The sequence below is a fragment of the Sminthopsis crassicaudata genome, chromosome 1 (assembly GCF_048593235.1).
Source record: "Sminthopsis crassicaudata isolate SCR6 chromosome 1, ASM4859323v1, whole genome shotgun sequence".
Lineage (NCBI taxonomy): Eukaryota > Metazoa > Chordata > Mammalia > Dasyuromorphia > Dasyuridae > Sminthopsis > Sminthopsis crassicaudata.
Window position 1 is genome coordinate 430,242,460 of NC_133617.1, and position 19,897 is coordinate 430,262,356.

Sequence of the window (19,897 nt, forward strand, 5' to 3'; positions counted from 1 at the left end):
CTACCCCCTTAAACCTCCCTTTAAAATATCTTTCAAAGCAAAGCAATACATTTTTAAAAATATTTTTCAGGCCTTAACTGTTTATTCATATATTAATTTACTCTTTTACAAATCCTTTGGAAACTTGGAACTGCAAAATGTCAGTTAAATGAGATGAGTCCAAAGTGCCATAGGAAAGGCATTTGTGAGCTAGAATATCATTAACTTTATTAACTTAAAGGGCTAGCCATGCTATCATCTATAAGCTCTTTTAATATCTTTTGAAGGGTCATCCTAAAAATCCTTTCCAAATACAGAGAAGAATTAACTCAAAAGCTTAAAGGCTATGACCACAGTTAATGAAAAATGTTCTAGATTTGCAAGGAAAAAAAATCATTATTTCTCTTTGTTATAAAGAATGGTTCACTGGGGAAGGGAGAGAAAGAAATTCCAGAAATGGAAATGATATAAAAACAAAAGTTATCCCAAAAAAACTCTATATTTCACAAAAAAGAACATTATAATGTTACTGGATTTGATACCAGCACCCTGAAAGATGATGAATTCTGATTTGTTTGGTTGCTAAAGATAGTGGATATTCTTTTTGATTTCTAATTTGGATATGAGTTAGTGGGAAAGGTTGCCTTTAAAATAATATGACAAATTTCTCTTCCCATCTACTCCTATTGATTTTATTTATCTAAAGATACAACTTTGAGGCAAGAATTCTTAATCTGGATTCTGTGATTTAAAAAATAATAATAATAACTATTTTAATATAATTGGTTTCCTTTGTAATCCTGTGTTTTATTTTGTACATAAGAAAAAAATTGTTCTGAGAAAAGGTCCATAGATTTCATAAAAGTCCATAGGCTGCCAAAGGGGTCTATGACACAAACAATGCTAAGAATCCCTGCTTGAGGAGTAAATTGAACTTTTGTGTATAAACACAGTTATTTTTTCCCAATATATATTGAGAAAAAATGTTTTCTTATAACTCAAGAGCTGGTGTTCAAAGTAGAAGCTAAACAAAAGTTGTTCTAATACTTAGAAATGGTTTTTATTCCCATCTAGCAAAACAAATAGAAACTAGTTTCTTTCATTAAGGAGGAAATAATGGTCCTTATGCCTACATAAGATGACCCTACATAACTCAATGCACTTTTCACCGCTAGAGTTCCTAGGAACTCTCCTTCCTCTTTCATTGACCGGGAAATTTGGCTTGACAAGATAGGATTTTCATGTTTTCAGTTCCATCACTTGGAAATTAACTATTTCTGTTCTCTCTGCAGTGAAAGCTAGAGCTTCACAATTCAATAATATTTAAAGGGAACAAGCTAAACAACCATTCTCTAGGTAAACTTTAATCCCCATTCTCATGCTTAGCGAGGAAGGTTAAGATATTGAGGCATATTACAACTGTCAGCCTTGCAGAGAGAATAGATCACTACCTGTCCTCAGCATGTTTGACAGTAAATTCAACTTTAGATCACACATGCAACAAAGAAGATTTTTTATAATTCCACTCTACAGAATCCAATCATTCTTAAAGATCAGAGTTTTTAAACACTTGGGTCTGGAGTTCTTTAACTCTTCTGTAATGGACCTTTTTTGGTAGTCCCATGAAATCTGTGGAATCTTTCTCAGAATAATAGCTTTAAATACACAAAGCAAAAACATGGGATCAAAAAATGTATTACATTGAAATGTATATGTGTATATCTGTGAGCATACACAACATGTGTGTATATTCATGGATCCCAGTTCAGAATCTCTAATCAAAAGGAATGAGAGAATAACCCATAAATATAGTAATCTTTTAGGAATGCACATTGTTGGTTGAAACAAATTTAGAAAGAAATAGATGTGTTAGAGGGAATTTATTAGAGAAAGAAGGGAATTGTCTCACTTTTTCACATGTGTATGTGTGTATTATTGTATCTGTGTTTATATTGTGTGTGTATATGTGTATATATACATATATACATATATATATATATATATATATATACACACACATTCTATGGACAAAGAATAAATATTAGCATGAGGAAAACATGAGTAATGTACAGGAATTTTGGCCCCCCCCCCATTCCCACCCTTTAGGACTCAGCAAAAGGAGGATAAGATGAAGAGCAATGAGCAACAGGGAGGGGACTTAATAACAGTCTTCAAGTCTCTGTCAGGATAGTGAATGGTAATGCTAAGTGTAGGATTTTCAAGACATTACAAGCTAGACATTCAAAGGTTAAACTACTCACAAAACTTCTTGACCACACAGATTATAAGACAATGGAATACATGAACAAGAATCCTGGGATCTCCTTGTCTGAAATGTTGAGAAAAGAATAGAGAACCAAGAGCAGAGAGCTATTTCTCAGGTGACCTCCAAGAAGAAACTCCTTAGAGGACCCCTCTAGGCCTAGGGTTTTATCATTAAATATTTGTTGACAAAATGCCCACATTCTGACAGACCTGTTCCTTTCTTCATAGGATGAAGTGTCACTTTTTGAAAATGCCTTTCAATGAACAAAATATGCAATCCCTTGATAATTCCTAGAATGGTTTTCTTTTTATTTTTTGGTTACTCACTATCACACTCCAAATCCTTTTATTTTTCTCCAGGGAACTGGTTAGTCATTTTATCAGCTGCTACAATTATAGGCACTTAGATCCCATCCAAAATTTTTATTCCTCTTCATGATCTCACACACTCATCTACCAAACATGGTTTTCATATTATCTCAATTAGAAAAAAAGGAAAAAATATTGAGGAAAGCTATCTCATGGATTTGGCCTTATCCTTTCCCTATTCTTCAATTGATCAAGGAAGTTTATTTCTCTTTTCAAACTGGCTGCCATAAGGCAATGGTGTGGGGAAAAAAGATTTTGTGTACTTGAGTAGAAATGTAACATCCCTGAATTGGTTGGGCAAGAGTAGGCAAAAGTACTGTGGCAGATTGAAATTTTTCATGAGTCACTCCTGCTCTGTAATGATTCTCAGGAAGCCTAAAATCTTCAGAAGGGTGAATGCAGCTTCCAACCTAATCATATTACTCCTGGAAGTAACTAAGCTTTGGAGCAATTTATCTGACTATGGAATAGAAACTGGCAATTTTCTTTTGATGCTCCCAAGTTGTAATTGTTTTTTAATCACTGCACTTTTCATATATCTTCAGTTCTATGCTATATTAATAAACTAATATAAGAGAAAGTGTCTTGTGAACAGGAATTATATTTCGATATCCCCCACAGTGCCTAGGACAGTACAAGGCACATAATAGATATTCAACTTCTTAGTTGATTAACTTTCATTCTTAAAGGAAAGGCAGCTGGGAACAAAAATTCAAATAAACTTTTCAGTTTTACATTTTAGCATAGGTTCATAAATAACCAGTCCCATTTCTCTATGCTTTATCTTTGGATGGGTGGTTATTTAGAAATAACCATTGAGATTAACTTTCTATAGGTGAACAGATAAAGAGGAGTGGGGAGAGAAGAAATGAATTAATTCCAGCAAACTTCAAAGAGAAAATCAGAGGAAAACAGGAAAGTTCCAACTTGTGCTTCCTAAGAGTCAAAGAAGTCTCTTACTTCTGGGCTATTTTCTACTTTTTGATTCAGAAGCACCAGTTCATGATTTGAGGTCTTCTAGCTGGAGATCTAGATAAGAGGCAATTGATTATAGTAGAGCCATCTCTAGACTAGATTTAGGAAACTTGGGTTCTATCCTAGGCTTTCTTTATCTTAGTTTCTTCTGTCAAGTAATGGGGTTCGGTGTGATGTTTTCTAAAGGCCCTTACAGCTCTAAATCTTTCAGCTTCCTTCAGAGAAAAAAAAAAAAAAACAGGTGCCAAATGTCCAATTTCCATTAGTATGAACAGCAGAGGAGTTGGGGAGGGGGGAGGGCAGGAAATGGGAAAGGTTGGTTTTCACTTCAGAGAGGAGACACCAGGAAACTGACCTCTATAACACAGACATCATTCAATTAAAATAACCAGAATGGGTTTTCCATATGTTAATACCATAATCACCGTTTAATTTTAACAGTAGTAACTTTACAATATATACAATATTATGTGAATAATACACTCATATGTGTATTAACATGTATATTATATACATGTGTACACTAGCATATTCACAGGATAAGTGCATTTGATTACTTCTGCTTGTTATCAGTGATAAATCTATTTTATTCTAATACAATTTGATGCTAACATAGTACAGTATAAAGGAACAAATCAAAGGGCAAAAAAGTCACCAGTTGAGTGACATGTTAAAGCACAAGACCTTTGGAAATCATACAATTCTGCTCCAAAGAAGTGAAAATGAGACTATCTGGAAAGGAATAGCAGTTTTGTGTTTGTTTTCTGTAAAAATAAATAAACAAAAGCTATAGTGGGAAGAGAAGACTTTAAGGTATAAATCTTTGCTTTATTTTAATTAGATTCAAATACATTTGAGTATACTAAACTTTCCCCCACATTGAAGTAAAGCTATTTCTGTGTGTCTTACTGAGTGATAGCTTGTCCACAGTAAAGCCAAGTATACAACTTGTTGTTAACAGTTCCATGCTTGGTAAGCCTAGATTTCTGTAATGACCTTATATACTAATAAGCAACCAGAAACAGATTCAATGCTAGAAAGTACCTTCAACTGTCTTGAGTGATATTTAAGCTTCCCAAATTAGTATTTATTTAGGTCTGGCACCATAAGGAATTCCAACATAAGGTATTTATTTCTATGACAACCCAGTTATGAAAGCCGTACATTTTAGGTTTAAAGGAGATAAATTTTTAATCATCACTTAATTAATTCTAACACTTTTGTTTTTCATTAGCATTTTCAACTTGCAAAGAATTCAGGGCATTTGTCATTTCCAGAGAAAGATACAGAATATTAAATACACATCAGTGTAGACATACCAAATTGAGTAAACAATGCTCAAGTGCACGTCTGCTGTGTATCTTTTGACTAATTAAACACCCACACTATCATTCTCTTTTAAGCCAAAATATTTCATTTGTAAACAAGACTATATATATATATATATATATATATATATATATATATATATATATATATATATATATATATATACATAAATAAAATTTTTCCCAGAGTTAAATCTGAATTGATTCAGCAGCAACAGGGTTCAAGTTTTTTGTTTGTTTTGTTTTGTTGGTTTTATTTATTTTTTATTTGTTTCATTATCTTTTTTTCTGGTTGGCATTCTTACCAGAAGAGGAAAACCATGACTCTGGAGTCAAACTGTAGAGTAAAAACACCAAATATAATCCATGAAATTCCATTCATGGTACTGGCTCACACTGGTAATATTAAATATATATATATATATGTATGTATATATATATGTATATATATATATATATATATATATATATATATATATATATTTTTTTTTTTTTTAAGATTGCATTCTTTAGAAACAAACAAACAAACTGCAGTAGGGTTTACAACAGGGCTGAATTACATTAGTAGGATGATGGAGGTGAAAAGTTATTCTGCTTAGAGTTGAGCTCTGGACCTTAGGAAGCTTTGTTTCCATGATATTGAAGTCCCAATGGACTAAGGATCCCTAGTAGCCTATCAGGAGGACGTTTACTTCCAAAGAGCCCACTCTGTTTTTAGGTAGGAGTTGATGAACTGGAAAATAGTTGCTTCACATGCTGCTTTTTAATGTACTATATGCATCTGTCATGGCCCACACAAAGTATCCTGATCATTTGCCAATGGTGCATGCCTGTCTTTTAACAGCCTGATAGGTTATGCCCAAGGGTTGACAACTATTTTAGGGTCATTCAAAATCATACGGCATTCATCCAAGCCATTTAAGTTAAGCAAAATAAACTAACTCCTGCTCAAGCATAACAGGTTCAATTGCCTTTCCATGTCTGTTAAAGCTGGCCAAGTAGAATTTTCAAGGATTTAATATTTCACAGCTCCACTTAAGAAGGTTCACACATTTGTTCACTCTGCTTAACACAAGTACAAATAATTTGAAATTCATGTTTAAACATTCTTCCTTCAAAGGATGGACATTAGGATTGATGTGGAATAACCCTATGCTATTCTCTGCTACTAAAATAATATATCAAGTCAAATGAATTAGTTTTTGTATATGTCACAACATAAACCCTCAGGCACAATGACTGAAAAAACTCATATATTTGTTAGAGGTAGTATGGTGTAGCAATAAAAGCTACAACCCCAGTGAAGTGAGAATCAGGAGATCCGGTCCATACTCTTCCACTTACTCCATGGGTGAACACAAGTAAGTCAACCTCTCCCTTCTGGGCCAAAGCTTCCTCAATTGCAAAATGAGGGGAGTTTCTCCATTCCTAACATTTATGATTCCTTATTTCTTGCTTCCTTTAAAAATCCTTTGGAATTCTAATAGTTTTGTTACAAACTTATTTCTCCTCCCTCCCCTAAATAGAAGCTACTTCCAAGTTTCTTTATAGAAGAATAGCATTGATAGCAGATGTGATGTTGTTTATTTTCTTGGACTATGATGGTCAATCCAATGTAATTTCCATGCTCCCTGTTATACGTGGAAGCTCCTAAGTTTTTAGGATACATAGAATACACAAAACATGGCTAGAGCAGGAATATGTCATTTTCCCACCTTTTCTCAATAATCCACTTATGGTTCTGGGCTCAAATGCTTTCATTCTCAAAAAGACAGAAAGGGAATAGACAATGGGAGGAGAGAAATGTAGGGCTAATATAGAAGGTACAATAAGGTAGTGAGCAACAAATGTTCTCATATAAGCAAGGCGAAAGTTCTCAACAGATTTCTGTACAAAGTAATAAAGTCAAAAAGGGGTGCTAGGAAACCCCAGGGCACAGAAAATTGGGATTAGGCCTCCCCATTATTATGGGAAACCAGGCAGCTGGGATATGATTGAGGAAAAAGAAAAAGAGGCAGCATTGACAAAAAATACAATAAGCATCAGCATATAATCATCCCAACCAGAATATCTTTCTTTTTCTCTCATACAACAAGGCATCATAGGTGAGGCCCCATCATCCCTCCCACAGAGGCAGTCAAAAAAAAAAAAAATACAATAAGCATCAACAAATAACATCCGAACCAGAGTCCTTTCTTTCCCCCCTCATACAACAAGGCATCACAGGTGAGATCGCCTCACCCTTCCCATATAGGCAGTCATACATAAACATACATACATATACACACACCCTGCCCCTACCTTGGGGCTGAAGTTGAACTTAACCAGATTTCATCTGGATAAAAATGTGAAGGGGAATGAGAGGTCTTGTACTACCTAGGGATGGCCCTATTCAGTAATTGTTCCTGTCTCCATCACCAAGCTGTTCTCCTAAAACTCTGAAGGAAGAATTCTCCAGGTATAAAGTGACATAGGCATTCGATTGGATTTTAAATCTCAATAGGAGACCAAGGAACTGATTGAAGAAAGGGTTCCTAACCTCTGCCCCTACCTCCACTCCCACCATTTCTATCTCTCTTTTAGAGAGGCACTTGAGCCTCTCAGATCATGGCCTAGAGGAATGAATGTGAAAGTAGGGAGAGCTCCTTATATGTAATGATTTTCTTTGTTTGAAAAAAAAAACTGCAAACAGGAGAAATTCTGAGAAGGGAATATAGAGGCAGTGGGATCCTCACTTGTAAAATGAGGAGGTTGAACTAGAATGACCTTTATGTATGGTCCCTTCCAGCTAGGAAATTCTATAATTCTACTTTGGCTGTAAGCACAGAGGGATTCTGGGTCATTCAAGGCAACTTTCCAGAGCATATCATATAAGAATATTTATGGTTAGGGTAGGATCTCACATTCAGGATTTAAAGTACATGTTTTTGTGGACAGGACTTTTATTTACATCCTACTATTTGTATTTTTTTGTTTTTGTTTTTACCATTGGAGGCGGGTCTAATAAAGTGCATATTTAAAAACTGGTGTGATATACCAGTCATTTCTTCCACTTTCATTTTGATGTAATTTATTAAGGATTTTTTTTCTTTTCAATATGTCCTCTGGAATCAAAATTAAGTAATTCAGTGGATTTAGAGAGGAAAAATACTTCCTATCTGAAAGAGGCGCAGAAAAGCAGGTTGGCATCGGTGAGGCTAATGGGTCTGAGGTGACAGACCACTTGTCCTACCACAGTTTCTCTATGACTATCAGGATATACATATTCAATTAATGGGCACATGTATCTACTAAACATATAGGGAGTATAGTGATTTGGGAATCAGGAAGAAGGTAGTGGAGGTGGAAATTGCAATTCCACAGAGCAATATGATCAATGTAAAATTGTGTCAGCCTTCAGCAAACAGATGGCATCCTGCTCCTTCTTGATGGCATGAAACATATGGCTGTTGGCTCGTGACATAGCATTGACAACTTGAATAACAATACATGGTTAATTAGATGCCACCAGGACCATTCCGTGAAGAATGAGTTACAGTTACTTTTGGAGTGAAGGGGTAAGAGATACTATACAGCCCTGAGTAGTCACCAGAAGGGGGGAGATGCAAACTTACGTACACACGAGGCTTCATGATAAATAAATAGTGAGGTCCACTGTGTCACAGATGTAAGATCCACATATTGACATCTAAAAAAAATACATATTTTAGGTTATGCAGCTGTGAATTCTGACTGCACAGCAAACTGTTGAGCTCTTAAGTTAGCAATAAGTGCCTGTGAAACCCAACAAAAGAAAGCATTTGACCCGCATAAACCAACGGCCGAAGGGGTTCCTATGAATTCCTCACCAGGAACAGCTGGGGCCTATTATTCCAGATGCGTCTCCATATCTTGATGACAGCCTAGACTGAAGGTAGCCTCGGATGTGCGGACATACCGATTCTTTCCAGGGCCCTGAGTTCTGGGGTCTGGTTTGGGCTGTGACTGAAAGCACAATAAATAAAGCTGAAACTACTAGCTACGGGCCAAACTTTCTCATTTTTCGTGCATGTCAATCCCTTCACAGTGCAAATGCATTCTTATTTTTTTTTTAAATCTGTGTCAAATTACATGCATACCATATTGCTTATTCTACATTAGAAAACTGTTCAACATCTCCAGTGATGGAAAAACAGAAAGCTCTTAATGGAATTTAGAATATGGAAAATCATAAAATTGTACCACTAAGATGGCAAAATAACAATTAAGCCAACATCCATGGGGGATGCACCCAGAAGACTTGCCCTTTTATTTACTTTTCTTCTTTTTGGTCAAGGGCTCACCTATACCTCTTCTACCACATCCAGTGCACACTTCACAGAAGGAAGAGGGTGCTTCTGTGTTATAACGTGGCACAGGGATATGTGTAAAATAGCCTTCACAAAATGCCCCCTAACCCTCATTTTCTCTTTGGGGCCCCGAGGAACATCTAACTTTTTAACTTTCAAGATGTTGGCGGATATGTTTCCCTATAAATAAACTGAGAAAGGGAGATTTAAACATCAGATTCAATGCTAGGCATTTTCTTATACACACGTCTATTGCTGCAGGAGTTGAGGACCCTGGGGGTAGAGTATACAATATTATTATTTGCCACATAAGGCATCACATGCTCGGGAATGTATGTGTCGTTGTGGCCCCGGCTGTCCCTGGAACAGTACGATGACGCTGTTGATCTGAGAGAAGACCTCAAATAGTTGTCATTTCTCACTTGGGAGGGCAATGAGTGTTTATAAGAGTCAGAAGGGCATCTCCCAATGACCAGCCGCTGGTCATCTTGGTAGGTGTGTAGGAAGGGGTTATCCGAGGAGTGGTCTGGGAAGAGAGATTTGCTCCTCTTACTGTCTTCCAGTGCTTGGGAGAAAAGAGAGCCCTTGTTCCCCAACAGTTTGCTGGAGGGGACACTAAACAAGCTTCCATACAAATTCCCTTCCAAGAGTCTCTCTTTGTCCTTTAAGCTTATGCTCCTAGAGGGTCTTCCAAGGTCAATCTCCCTGGGTTTGTCCAAAATGTTGTCATAAGAATGTTGCCGGCTAATTCTCAACTTATTCTTCTTCTGGAACTGAAGGGCATTGTTCTGAACCCAGTCTTGCTCGTATGTATCCTCAGAGTGGGTAGGGTTGGTTGTGGTTTCCTGCAGCATCTGGTCCTCATCGATATCATAGAGGTTACCCATTCTCAGGCAGGAATCACATTTGTAGGGGGACCGAGTAGTGTAATGACCAGTGTAGTTGGGCAGGTTGGAGAGACAGCTCCTACAGTGAGTAGAGTTCTGCCTGTATCTGTCACTCCCCTCACTGTGGGGAGAGTTTTTTTCCTTCAAAGTGTAATGCTTGGAAAAGAGTTTGTACTGGTCATTATTAGGGACATTGCCATCTTCGTTGTGCAAAGGAGTCCTGTTGACAGGAAGTGTAGCATCTCCCTTTTGATAGTTGTCATTGGGATCCTGGTATACCTCAGGGAAATCCACATTCTCAGGAATGACAAGGTTTTCAATAAACTGGGGTTGCTCTATGTGGAAACTGGGCTCCTTTTCAGCATCAATGGTATATATCTTGTCTCTAGGGGAGCTTGCTTTGGTTTTCAGGTAGGTGAGCTCAACATCACTGCAGTCCTTGGGATATTTGGAGGCCCCAGACCTTTTTTTAAAATTGTCCTTGGTCTTGTGGTGTTTGTTGTTGTTCTCAAGTTCCATGTGGCATGTGGCCCGACTTGAAGCTTCTGAGATGTCAGAGTGAGCCACCTCTTCAGGAAGGTACCTGGGACTCTTCAGAGAGTGAGTTCTGTTTTCTACCAAGCTATTCTCCCGCTGTTGAGGGACTGGGTTCTGGCTCAGTGAATCTTGGCGCAAGGACTCCATGGACTTTTTCCAAAGTTGCCGCGGTCTAGAGTTCCCTTTGGACTCTGTGCTCACAGCAACTTCCACTGTGTTAGGATTGGACTCATTCAAGGTGAGAGGATGCTGTCCCTGGAAAACATAGTTATTGAGGTTGTCTTTATGCCTATTGGCCACAAATGTTTGAAGTTCATTCATGTTGTCCGCAAAAACATTGTCTTTTCCATGAAAAGATCTATTATCAGAGTATATCAAATTCCCTTTATCTGGGACCATATCCATGATGAGGGAGCCTCTTTGGATATAATCAGTTGTTCTTTTGGGGGAATTAATTCTGGAGGAGTTCAGGTTGGACATGTTAGAAATATTTTTTGCTGACCGTAAGAGTTTTAACATGTTGCTCTGGGAACCAGTTAAATTAAAATCTGGTGACTTCTTTTTCTCCTCAATATGCACTCCATGAATGCAGCTGTAAATGCCCTGTGAGTGGAAGAAAGTAAAACATTAGCAGTAGAAGATTTGAGATCATTTTACAAAATCCACAATAAAAGTTTTGCTACTTTTCAGACATACGGCTTCTTCCATGAGAAAAACAATATTACTTTGAATATTGTACTTGTACCTGGCCAAAGCTTTCTTTAAATGACTCATGAAGCCATGTGCAGACTAGATTTATCTATCTGGCCTATGATTTCCAATATATTTTCAAATAGTCACACATGGCCAACGAGTCACAGAAAAGTGGTTAATTTAACTTAAGAGGCAGTGTGGGATAGAGAAGGAAATAGGAGATGATAAAATCATACATGCTTAAGATTGATTAAGCACTTCCAACTTCTCAGGTGAGGATAGCACCTCACTCTTCCACAACTCACTCTATTGAGTTGAGTCTCATATCAATCCCTGGCTTTGGTTTTACCCCCAAGAAAGAAGGAGTCTTTTAACAACATTTTCTTTTCCTACTGGGTCCAAAAATGGAAGGGGAAAATATTAGAGTGATTATACACATACATGCACACATATCAGTATATCAACACATATATGAACAAGTATATATTAGTTTATAAGCGTCACTTATTTGTATCTTTATACACATTTATGTGTGTCTTATTCTATTTCCCACTCCATGTCAGTTACCTTTGGTATGGATTCCTTTCTCAATCTCACCTTGTGGAATCATTAGTTTCCTTCAAAGCACAGTTCAAAGGATATCTTTTTACATGGTAACTCTTCTGATCTCTGTCTCAGGGAATATCAAGCACTTAACTCTTCTGTGACTTAAAGTCTTAGAAACTTGCATAAGGCATTGAATAAAATTACATGAATTACATGGTCATAGAGCCAATGTGTCTGTGCTGCATGGCAAGAGGAAAGATTTTTTTACTCCAATGCCAGATCCAGGCACCAAATCATGCAATTTCTCTACAAATATGGTATATCTATATGTAAGAAGCATTATGATTTGCTGAACAAAAGACCAACTTTGGAAGACCTGTATTTTATTGTTCGTTCCTTGTAACTTTCTAGTTGTGTGATTGTGGACAAGTCACTTAACCTCTTAGTGCCCCTAAATAAATCTTAAGACTATAGGTTGCAACTATAGTTGTCAATATGCATCAGAAGAAGAAGTTTCCATACTGAGTTCCTCATATCAATAATAGCATAAGTCTGACCAAATAAAAACACATACTTGTAAATGTGTGCTATGTAATATATTAGATGAGATGTATGTTACACACATGTATTATAAATACATGACAATAAAATGCAGTAAAGTTAATTAGTTTATATGGAATTGAACCCATTACCTCTGAGCCAAAGACCAAAGCCAAAGACTTTTATAAAAGAAAATGTGATATAAAACACTTATGAAAATATATAAGCTTGATATGGAATGCCACTTTAATTCCTTGGTGAAATTATCTATATAAACTGTAAAGTTCATAAAACTATTTAAGAGGCAAATCTCTGTGCTGAGATTTCTTCCCTCCCCATAGTGTTACCACTTTCTTTGTCCATTCCTATAATTTATAGGCTTCTGCTACATTCCTTTGGTACATGTAATAAAATGCTCTGGTAAGTATGGGAAGGAGATTTGCAGAGAACTAGAGGTAATCAAAATGAGCAAAATAATTCAAAAGCATATGCCTCTTTGACCAACTCTCCCTATTTACATGGACCAGACAGCTCTGTACTATTTTGTCTTTCTTGTATGTCTTGTTTTGAGCCATCATGGACCTTCCAAAGCCTAACCTAGATGTCCACAGAATCTACTAATTTTATACATGTAGATTGAAGATAAGCCTCTGTTCCATATAATTGATCTTATGAAATATTCATATGAAATTCATATTCAATATGAAATATTATTTCTAACCAATGCCTTTTTTATTTCTTATTTGTGCTATCTCATTTCATACAGATCAAGCAATTTGGAAAATGTTCTATTGTTTTTGTGAAATAAGAGGTAGTTGCATTATTTTTAGTAGCCAAAGGCAGCTCTTTCACCACTAAACATGCAAGATTCTGATTGTGCTTTAAATCAACATTTGTTTTTTGTTCTAGTTTTCTCTCTTTATGCAGTAACAAAAAAGGCAGTCACAGAAAAGGTAGACACAGGCTATTCTGAGATGGGGACTAAGATATGTGACTTGGGGGACATGTTTCACTTTAGAGACATTTATTCAGAATGCCTACGGTGCCCAAGAGCTACCAAGAATTACACAAATCTATTTTCCCTGAATGGCAATGAATGCCTATTTGCTACAAGTTCAGCATGCATAATGGAAAAAGGAAGAGAAAGAGAAAAATACTAGTTCACTAAAGTCTTAGTATAAAATGCAGATATTTGTATGGATGAAATAAAGGAGTATCCACTGGAGATACACACTAAGGTGTCTAAGAATGTAATACCTACTCAGGGAAAAGAATCAATCCCTAATCAATGAAATAAAGGAAAAGGGAAAGGGCCTAAGAATGGCTGATCTCCAACTATCCTACAAAACTGTAATCATCAAATGCACTTGGTACTGGATAAAAAATAGAGAAGTTTATAAGTGGACCAAATTGGATATATAATACATAGGAGAAAACAAGCACAGCAATCTAAAGATCTCAAACTTTAGGACAAGTACTCATTATTTGACAGAAACTATTGGAAAAATTAGAAAGTAATCCAGCAGAAACTAGGCATAGACGAATAGTTCATACTATATGCCAAAATAAGTTCAAAATGGGTACATGACTGAAACATTAAATGATATCATGAGCATATTTATAGAGTGTGGAAGAAATTACTTGTCAGATCTATGGTTGGAGAAGAGTTTGCAATCAAAAAAGAAGTTCACAGGAGATAATTTCAGTTACATAAAATTTAAAAATTTACCACAAAATACAATAAAGCAGCTAAAATTAGAAAAAGAAAAGAAGGAAATTAAGAAAAATATTAGCATTATTTTTCTGGTAAAGATATCATTTCTAATATTTATAAGAAACTAAGTCAAATAAATGTACAAAAATAAGATTCCTTCTCTAATTGATAAATGGACAACAAACATGAAGAAATCTAAGCTCTCATTGGCCACATGTAAAAAAAATCTAAATTACTAAAATTAAAGAAATGCAAATTAAAACAACCCTCATTACCAATTCAACCCAGTATCCTGACTAAGATGATAAAAAAGAAAAATGGCAAATGTTTCAGGGAATGTTAGAAAATTAGTACACTAAAACACTGTATGGTAAACCTGTGAACCAGTCTAACAATTCTGGAAAGCAATTTACCCTAAAAGTTTGATCCAGCTACTAGAGTTTTATTCCAAAGAGATCAAAGAAATAGGTTAAAAAGGCACATATACAAAAAATATTTGTAGTTATTTCTGTGGCCAGAGGGAGAGAGAGAGAGAGAGAGAGAGAGAGAGAGAGAGAGAGAGAGAGAGAGAAAGAGATGCCTATCAAATGAGAAATTGTTGAAGAAGGTATAGTATATGAATATCAAAGAATATTGTAGGGCTATCAGAAATAATGAAGAGAAATCTGATAAGACATGTATGAACTAATATAAAGTGGAATAAGCAGAACCAGGAAAATAATTTATACAATAACAGCAACACTGTAAAAATAATAAACTTTGAAAGACTTAGTACTTTTGAACAACATAATGACCTACCATAAGTTCAAAGGACATATGATGAAACAAGTTATTTACCTCCAGATTCAGAGTTCAGATTAGTGAGTGCATATTCTCTTTCTCTCTATGTCTCTTTCACTGCCTATATCTCTGTCTGTTTTTGGCAATCCCAGTGTGTCTCTCTTTCTGTCTCTCCCTCTCTGGGTATCTCTGTCTCTTCTCTGACTCTGCCACTGCCTGCTCTCCCACCCATGTGTATATGTGCATGTGTGTGCTTGGACAAAACTAATGTGCTTTGCATGATTTTATTTATTTATTTTTGTAACTGAATTTTTTTCCTTGCCTTCTCAATAAATGGGAGAGCAGGAGTGACAGGGGAAAAAATTGGAAATGAAAATCAAATTAATATATATATTTATATAATTTTACATATACCAAAGATGGGGGAAAAGATTATACCTCTATTTTACTAAAACCTGAGGATTGAGCTTAAACTTCTAATGTCAGAACTCATCTCAATATTACTTTAAAAAATTCTTCAAGCCTTCAATTTTTCTTTCTACCTTAGGAAAAAAAAAAATAATGCTATCCTGATTAGAGATAGCACAAGGTTTTCATTAGAAAATCTTCTGAAAAGTCTTTGTTAAAATGATATATTGGACGGAATGTAGGAAAACTGTAGGAGTTGTGAACTCCAACCTTTCTGAAGGGCAATTTGGAACTATAAAGGGCTACAAATATGTACACACTTTTTGATCTATAAAAAACGCTACTAAGCTTGTATCCCAAAGAGATTAATGGCAGTTCTTTTTGAAATGGCAAAGCATTGGAAACTGAGATGTCCAGCAACTGGAGATTGGCTGAATAAGTTGTGATACATGGCTGTAATTAATTACTATTGTGCTATAAGAAATGATGCGGAGGATGATTTCAGAAAAAGTTGAAAAGAATTACAAGAACTAAATCAAAGTGAAGTAAACAGAACCAGGAGAACATTGTATTTGATGATTTGATGATCAGTTGGGAATAACTTAGCTATTCCCAGAAGTACAATGATCCAAGACAATTTCAAAGGACTCATGAAAAATACTATCTACCTCCAGAGAAAGAATTGATACAGTCTCTATACAGATTAAGACAATAAATTTTTCAATTATTTTTTATTTGGAGGGATGTTTTCCTTCACATCATGGCTAATATGGAAATGCATTTTGCATGACTGCACATGTGTAACCTATACTAAATTGCTTTTTTTTTAAGGAGAAGGAAGAAGAGAAAAAAATTCTACCTTAATTTTAAAAAAATGTTAAAAATTGTTTTTATATGTTTGAGGAAGGAATATGGGAAGAGGGGCAAAGCAGATGATGTACAAACAATAGATAACAATAAAAAAAAACTATTTAAAAAAATTCCTAGGCATTCTTTGAATGCCTAGGTCAATGTTGTAATTGTGGTTTTGTGTATTTACATTGTGTTTCTACACATATGGATAGATAAATGCAATATGACATGATATATGAAAGTGCATTTGGAGAGTGCATTATGTATTCATGCATATATACCAAATGTTGTTCATTGAATTGAATAGAATTGTATTTGCATACAACTGAATGTGTCTGTGACTGCAACATCTGTCAATGAAGTATCAAATAACTTCCCAATGGACTGGAAGCCCTTGGCTAGTGGAAGTTGGGGACCTCTCAAGGTGGGTATAGAGTTGTACTCAGCTTTCAGAGGGCCATGCAATTCATCTGCATATAAAATCAAACTTGGAGCACCGTGCCTTTTCTAAATTTAACTGATAATAGAACAGAATTCTCTGAAAAAAGAATTATGTTTGAGAGCAAACCAACTTTGAAAGTGGTTGATTCAATATTTTTTGGGTATCATTCTGTTACATAGTAACATTCTCAAATACTTTCCTGATGGATTTAAAAAGTCAAGAAACAAGAAAATACTATTAGATAGGATATAACCTGTGTTGGGAAAATAAGGACAAGAAATTGCTTGAGGATGACTTCCCTTATTTCAATAAGTTAGCCAGGCAATCAACGTCTCCTTATGTATATTATTATTAGAGAGAAGATATGGGATATACATAATGATTCCTGAGAAAGTTCTATGGGCCAAAGTACTATCTAGAAGTCTCAGTGAATTCTTGTATACTTGGAAAGGCTCCAGAAATGAAGACTGAGCAGGATTATGGTCAATTGTGGGGGGGAAAGAGGAGAAGACTTCATTTGTTTCTCTTAATGATTGTCTATCAACTTTGCCTCCTTGAAGACTTTCCTATGCTATTAGATAATAGAAGCATGTTGCCAAAAAGAAACAAAATTGATAAGAATATGTAGCAAGATGCATTTATTTATAATTCCTCCATCAATTAGGTAGGAAAACTACTTAGTAACTGGTTGAGAGAATTATCTTAAATTTGGCATAGTATCTAACTATATGCACACATGGTGTTATTTTTAAGCAACATGTGTATTTAGATGGCATCAAACTAATTAGAAAATATGTATTTACACAGTAGCCAGCTTTAGAATATAATAATGGGGGGGAGGGAATCTTTCTCTGGAAGGCTTGATAGGAATTTAATATCTGTCTCCAGAATATCTTATGTTCTTAAAAATTCCAAAAATTGCAAATTATTTAACATATAAATTTTCTTTTAAGCAGCCAATTTGGTTTACTCAATAAATATCTTGAGCTAGAAAGCAATGTTCTACCAAAGTTTTCTACTTCTTCAGCATACTTACCTCATTAATCTGTTATCAAAACGTCTAGACCACAATTGCTTAGGAGAACATGTATGTTCAATGTGATGTTGAGGGGAGGGAGAAAGAGAAGTGTGTTGTCTTGTATGGATGAATGAATTTATAAATTCAGAGGCTATATGTTATAAGGTAAAGAACATTGAACATGATGTTAGAAAATTTGGATTTGAATCCTAGTTGTATCATTAAGTGTGTGACTTTGGGTGAAAGTCACTTAAAAAAAAAAAAAAAAAAACTAGACCTTCTGTATAAAATCAAATGGATCCATTCACCAACTACTTCATAAGACTGTTGTATAGATCAAAAGAGATAACATACCGGCTCTCTCAAAAGCCTTGGTGCATTTATTACCCCAGATGTTAACTTCTAATCATATGTACTTCAAATATCTATGATTTTGTCAGTGGGTGGCAGTCATTCCACCAATAAAGATAACATGTGACAATTGCTCTATAATTAGGTAAATTAGTTTTCAGAGTGATTGTAGTTATGACCCACATAAGTGAGTACACTTAACTGATTTCCCAGATAACAGAGATGGATAATCTTAAAGTCATGACTTGAAGCCTTTTCACTTTTATAAGTCCAACCAAAACTTGTGCTCTTCTAATCTAGCTTTTAATAACCCTGGGGTATCTCTTTACTACTATATAAATGTTAGTTACTTTTAGCATTTTTGTTTAAAATTATTATCTATAATTACCTCTAGAATGTCTAACAAAGAGTCAGAATAAGACTGTTATAAAGGATAAAAAAATTAGGAAGAGATAGGAAATGTGAAGAAATACTATTAGGATGGAAGGATGTGATGGTTTCGTTTTGGTTCATCTGTTGTAAAAGGACATGAATTTAAATTTTACTGACCCTGCTGATGGAGAACAACAGTCCTGGCCTGTCTGTGCATACTCCAGTGAAGCAAAACCTGAGTTTCCAGTAAAACAAATGTTCCCAGACAAAGGTGATGAGGCTGAGTGCCATAGCAGCAGCAAGCATGTAGAAAACTCCCGCCATGTTGTCGATGTCCAGCTGGCTACTCATCACTTCATTCTTCTCATTGTGGCAAATTCCTGTCAACCAGAGTGTCTCCAGCTCCTCCATCTCTCCTAAAGGGACCAACACATTATTAAGTGAGAATAAGGAGAAACTTTCCCTTCATTCCTTCTCCTCTTTCCTGACAAATAAGTAGGATAATACAAAATGACACATTGGATCCAATTAAAAAGACTTTCATTCAATTAATTAAAACAATCTATTAAGTACCTACTTTATTCTAGGCACTGAGTTATGTGCTAGAGATAAAAAAAAATGATAATAATAATAATAAAAGAAATAAAATGTAAATAATCACTGCTCATAGGGTTCTTATACTAATTCCATTTTTTCTATTACCTCTACATTTAAAAATATGAACTCAAAAGGACAAAAAAACCCTCAAATTCATCCAAAATGTCTCATCTTCAAACTAATCACTTCCCCAATTCAAGGGAAAATTAAGAAACTTGTAATGAATGGCTCAGAAGATGTCCTATGTTGTAATAAGCACTGAAGTTTTCCTGATTTCAACAGTGGTTCTCTATCCATATGTTATGCTGTCTCTCACTGCTTTGCATATGGAAGGACTTAAATAAAAAGTTTGTTTGTAGAAAATGATAAATGTTGGAGGAAATTTGGAAAACTGGGACACATGCCTTGTTGGTGGAGTTGTGAACTAATTCAACTATTCTGGAAAGAAATTTTGGAACTATGTCCAAAGGACATATCGTTTGATCCAGCAATATCTCTACTAAATCTATATCCCAAAGAGATCATAAAAAAGAAAAAAAGACCCATGTGTACAAAAATATTTATAGCAGCTCTTTTCGTGGTGGTAAAGAATTGAAAATTGAGGAGATATCCATCAATTGGGAAATGACTGAATTAGTTGTGGTATATGAATCTGGAAAGACTTACATGAAATAATGCTGAGTGAAGTGAGCAGAACCTAGAGAACATGTAAAGAGTAACATTGTGCAGTGGTCCACTATGACAACTTAGATCTTCTCAGCAATACAATGATCTAAGACAATTCCAAGAGATTCATATAGAAAATGTTATCCCCATTCAGAGAAAGAAGCATAGACTCTCAATGCAGGTCAGAGAACACTATTATCACTTTTAAAATATTTTCTCATTTTTTTCCCTTTTGTTCTGATTATTCTTT

At 35.3% G+C, this 19,897-nt stretch overlaps 1 protein-coding gene across 4 annotated transcripts in view; it reads right to left on the bottom strand.

Moving 5' to 3' along the window:
- Positions 1 to 5,424: 5,424 nt before the first annotated feature.
- Positions 5,425 to 19,897, bottom strand: part of GRIN2A (glutamate ionotropic receptor NMDA type subunit 2A) — a 500,193-nt gene continuing 485,720 nt past the window's right edge. For 2 of the 4 annotated variants that reach the window (XM_074280518.1, XM_074280520.1), the window contains exons 11-13: positions 18,562 to 18,800; positions 9,492 to 11,271; positions 5,425 to 8,900 (exon numbers count right to left, since the gene is read on the bottom strand). In XM_074280518.1, coding sequence (XP_074136619.1) covers positions 8,761 to 8,900; positions 9,492 to 11,271; positions 18,562 to 18,800 — 2,159 coding nt within the window. In that variant the 3' untranslated portion in view covers positions 5,425 to 8,760. Of the gene's footprint in view, positions 8,901 to 9,491; positions 11,272 to 18,561; positions 18,801 to 19,897 lie in introns of those variants that run through there. The other 2 variants (XM_074280519.1, XM_074280521.1) reach the window with 2 other exon arrangements.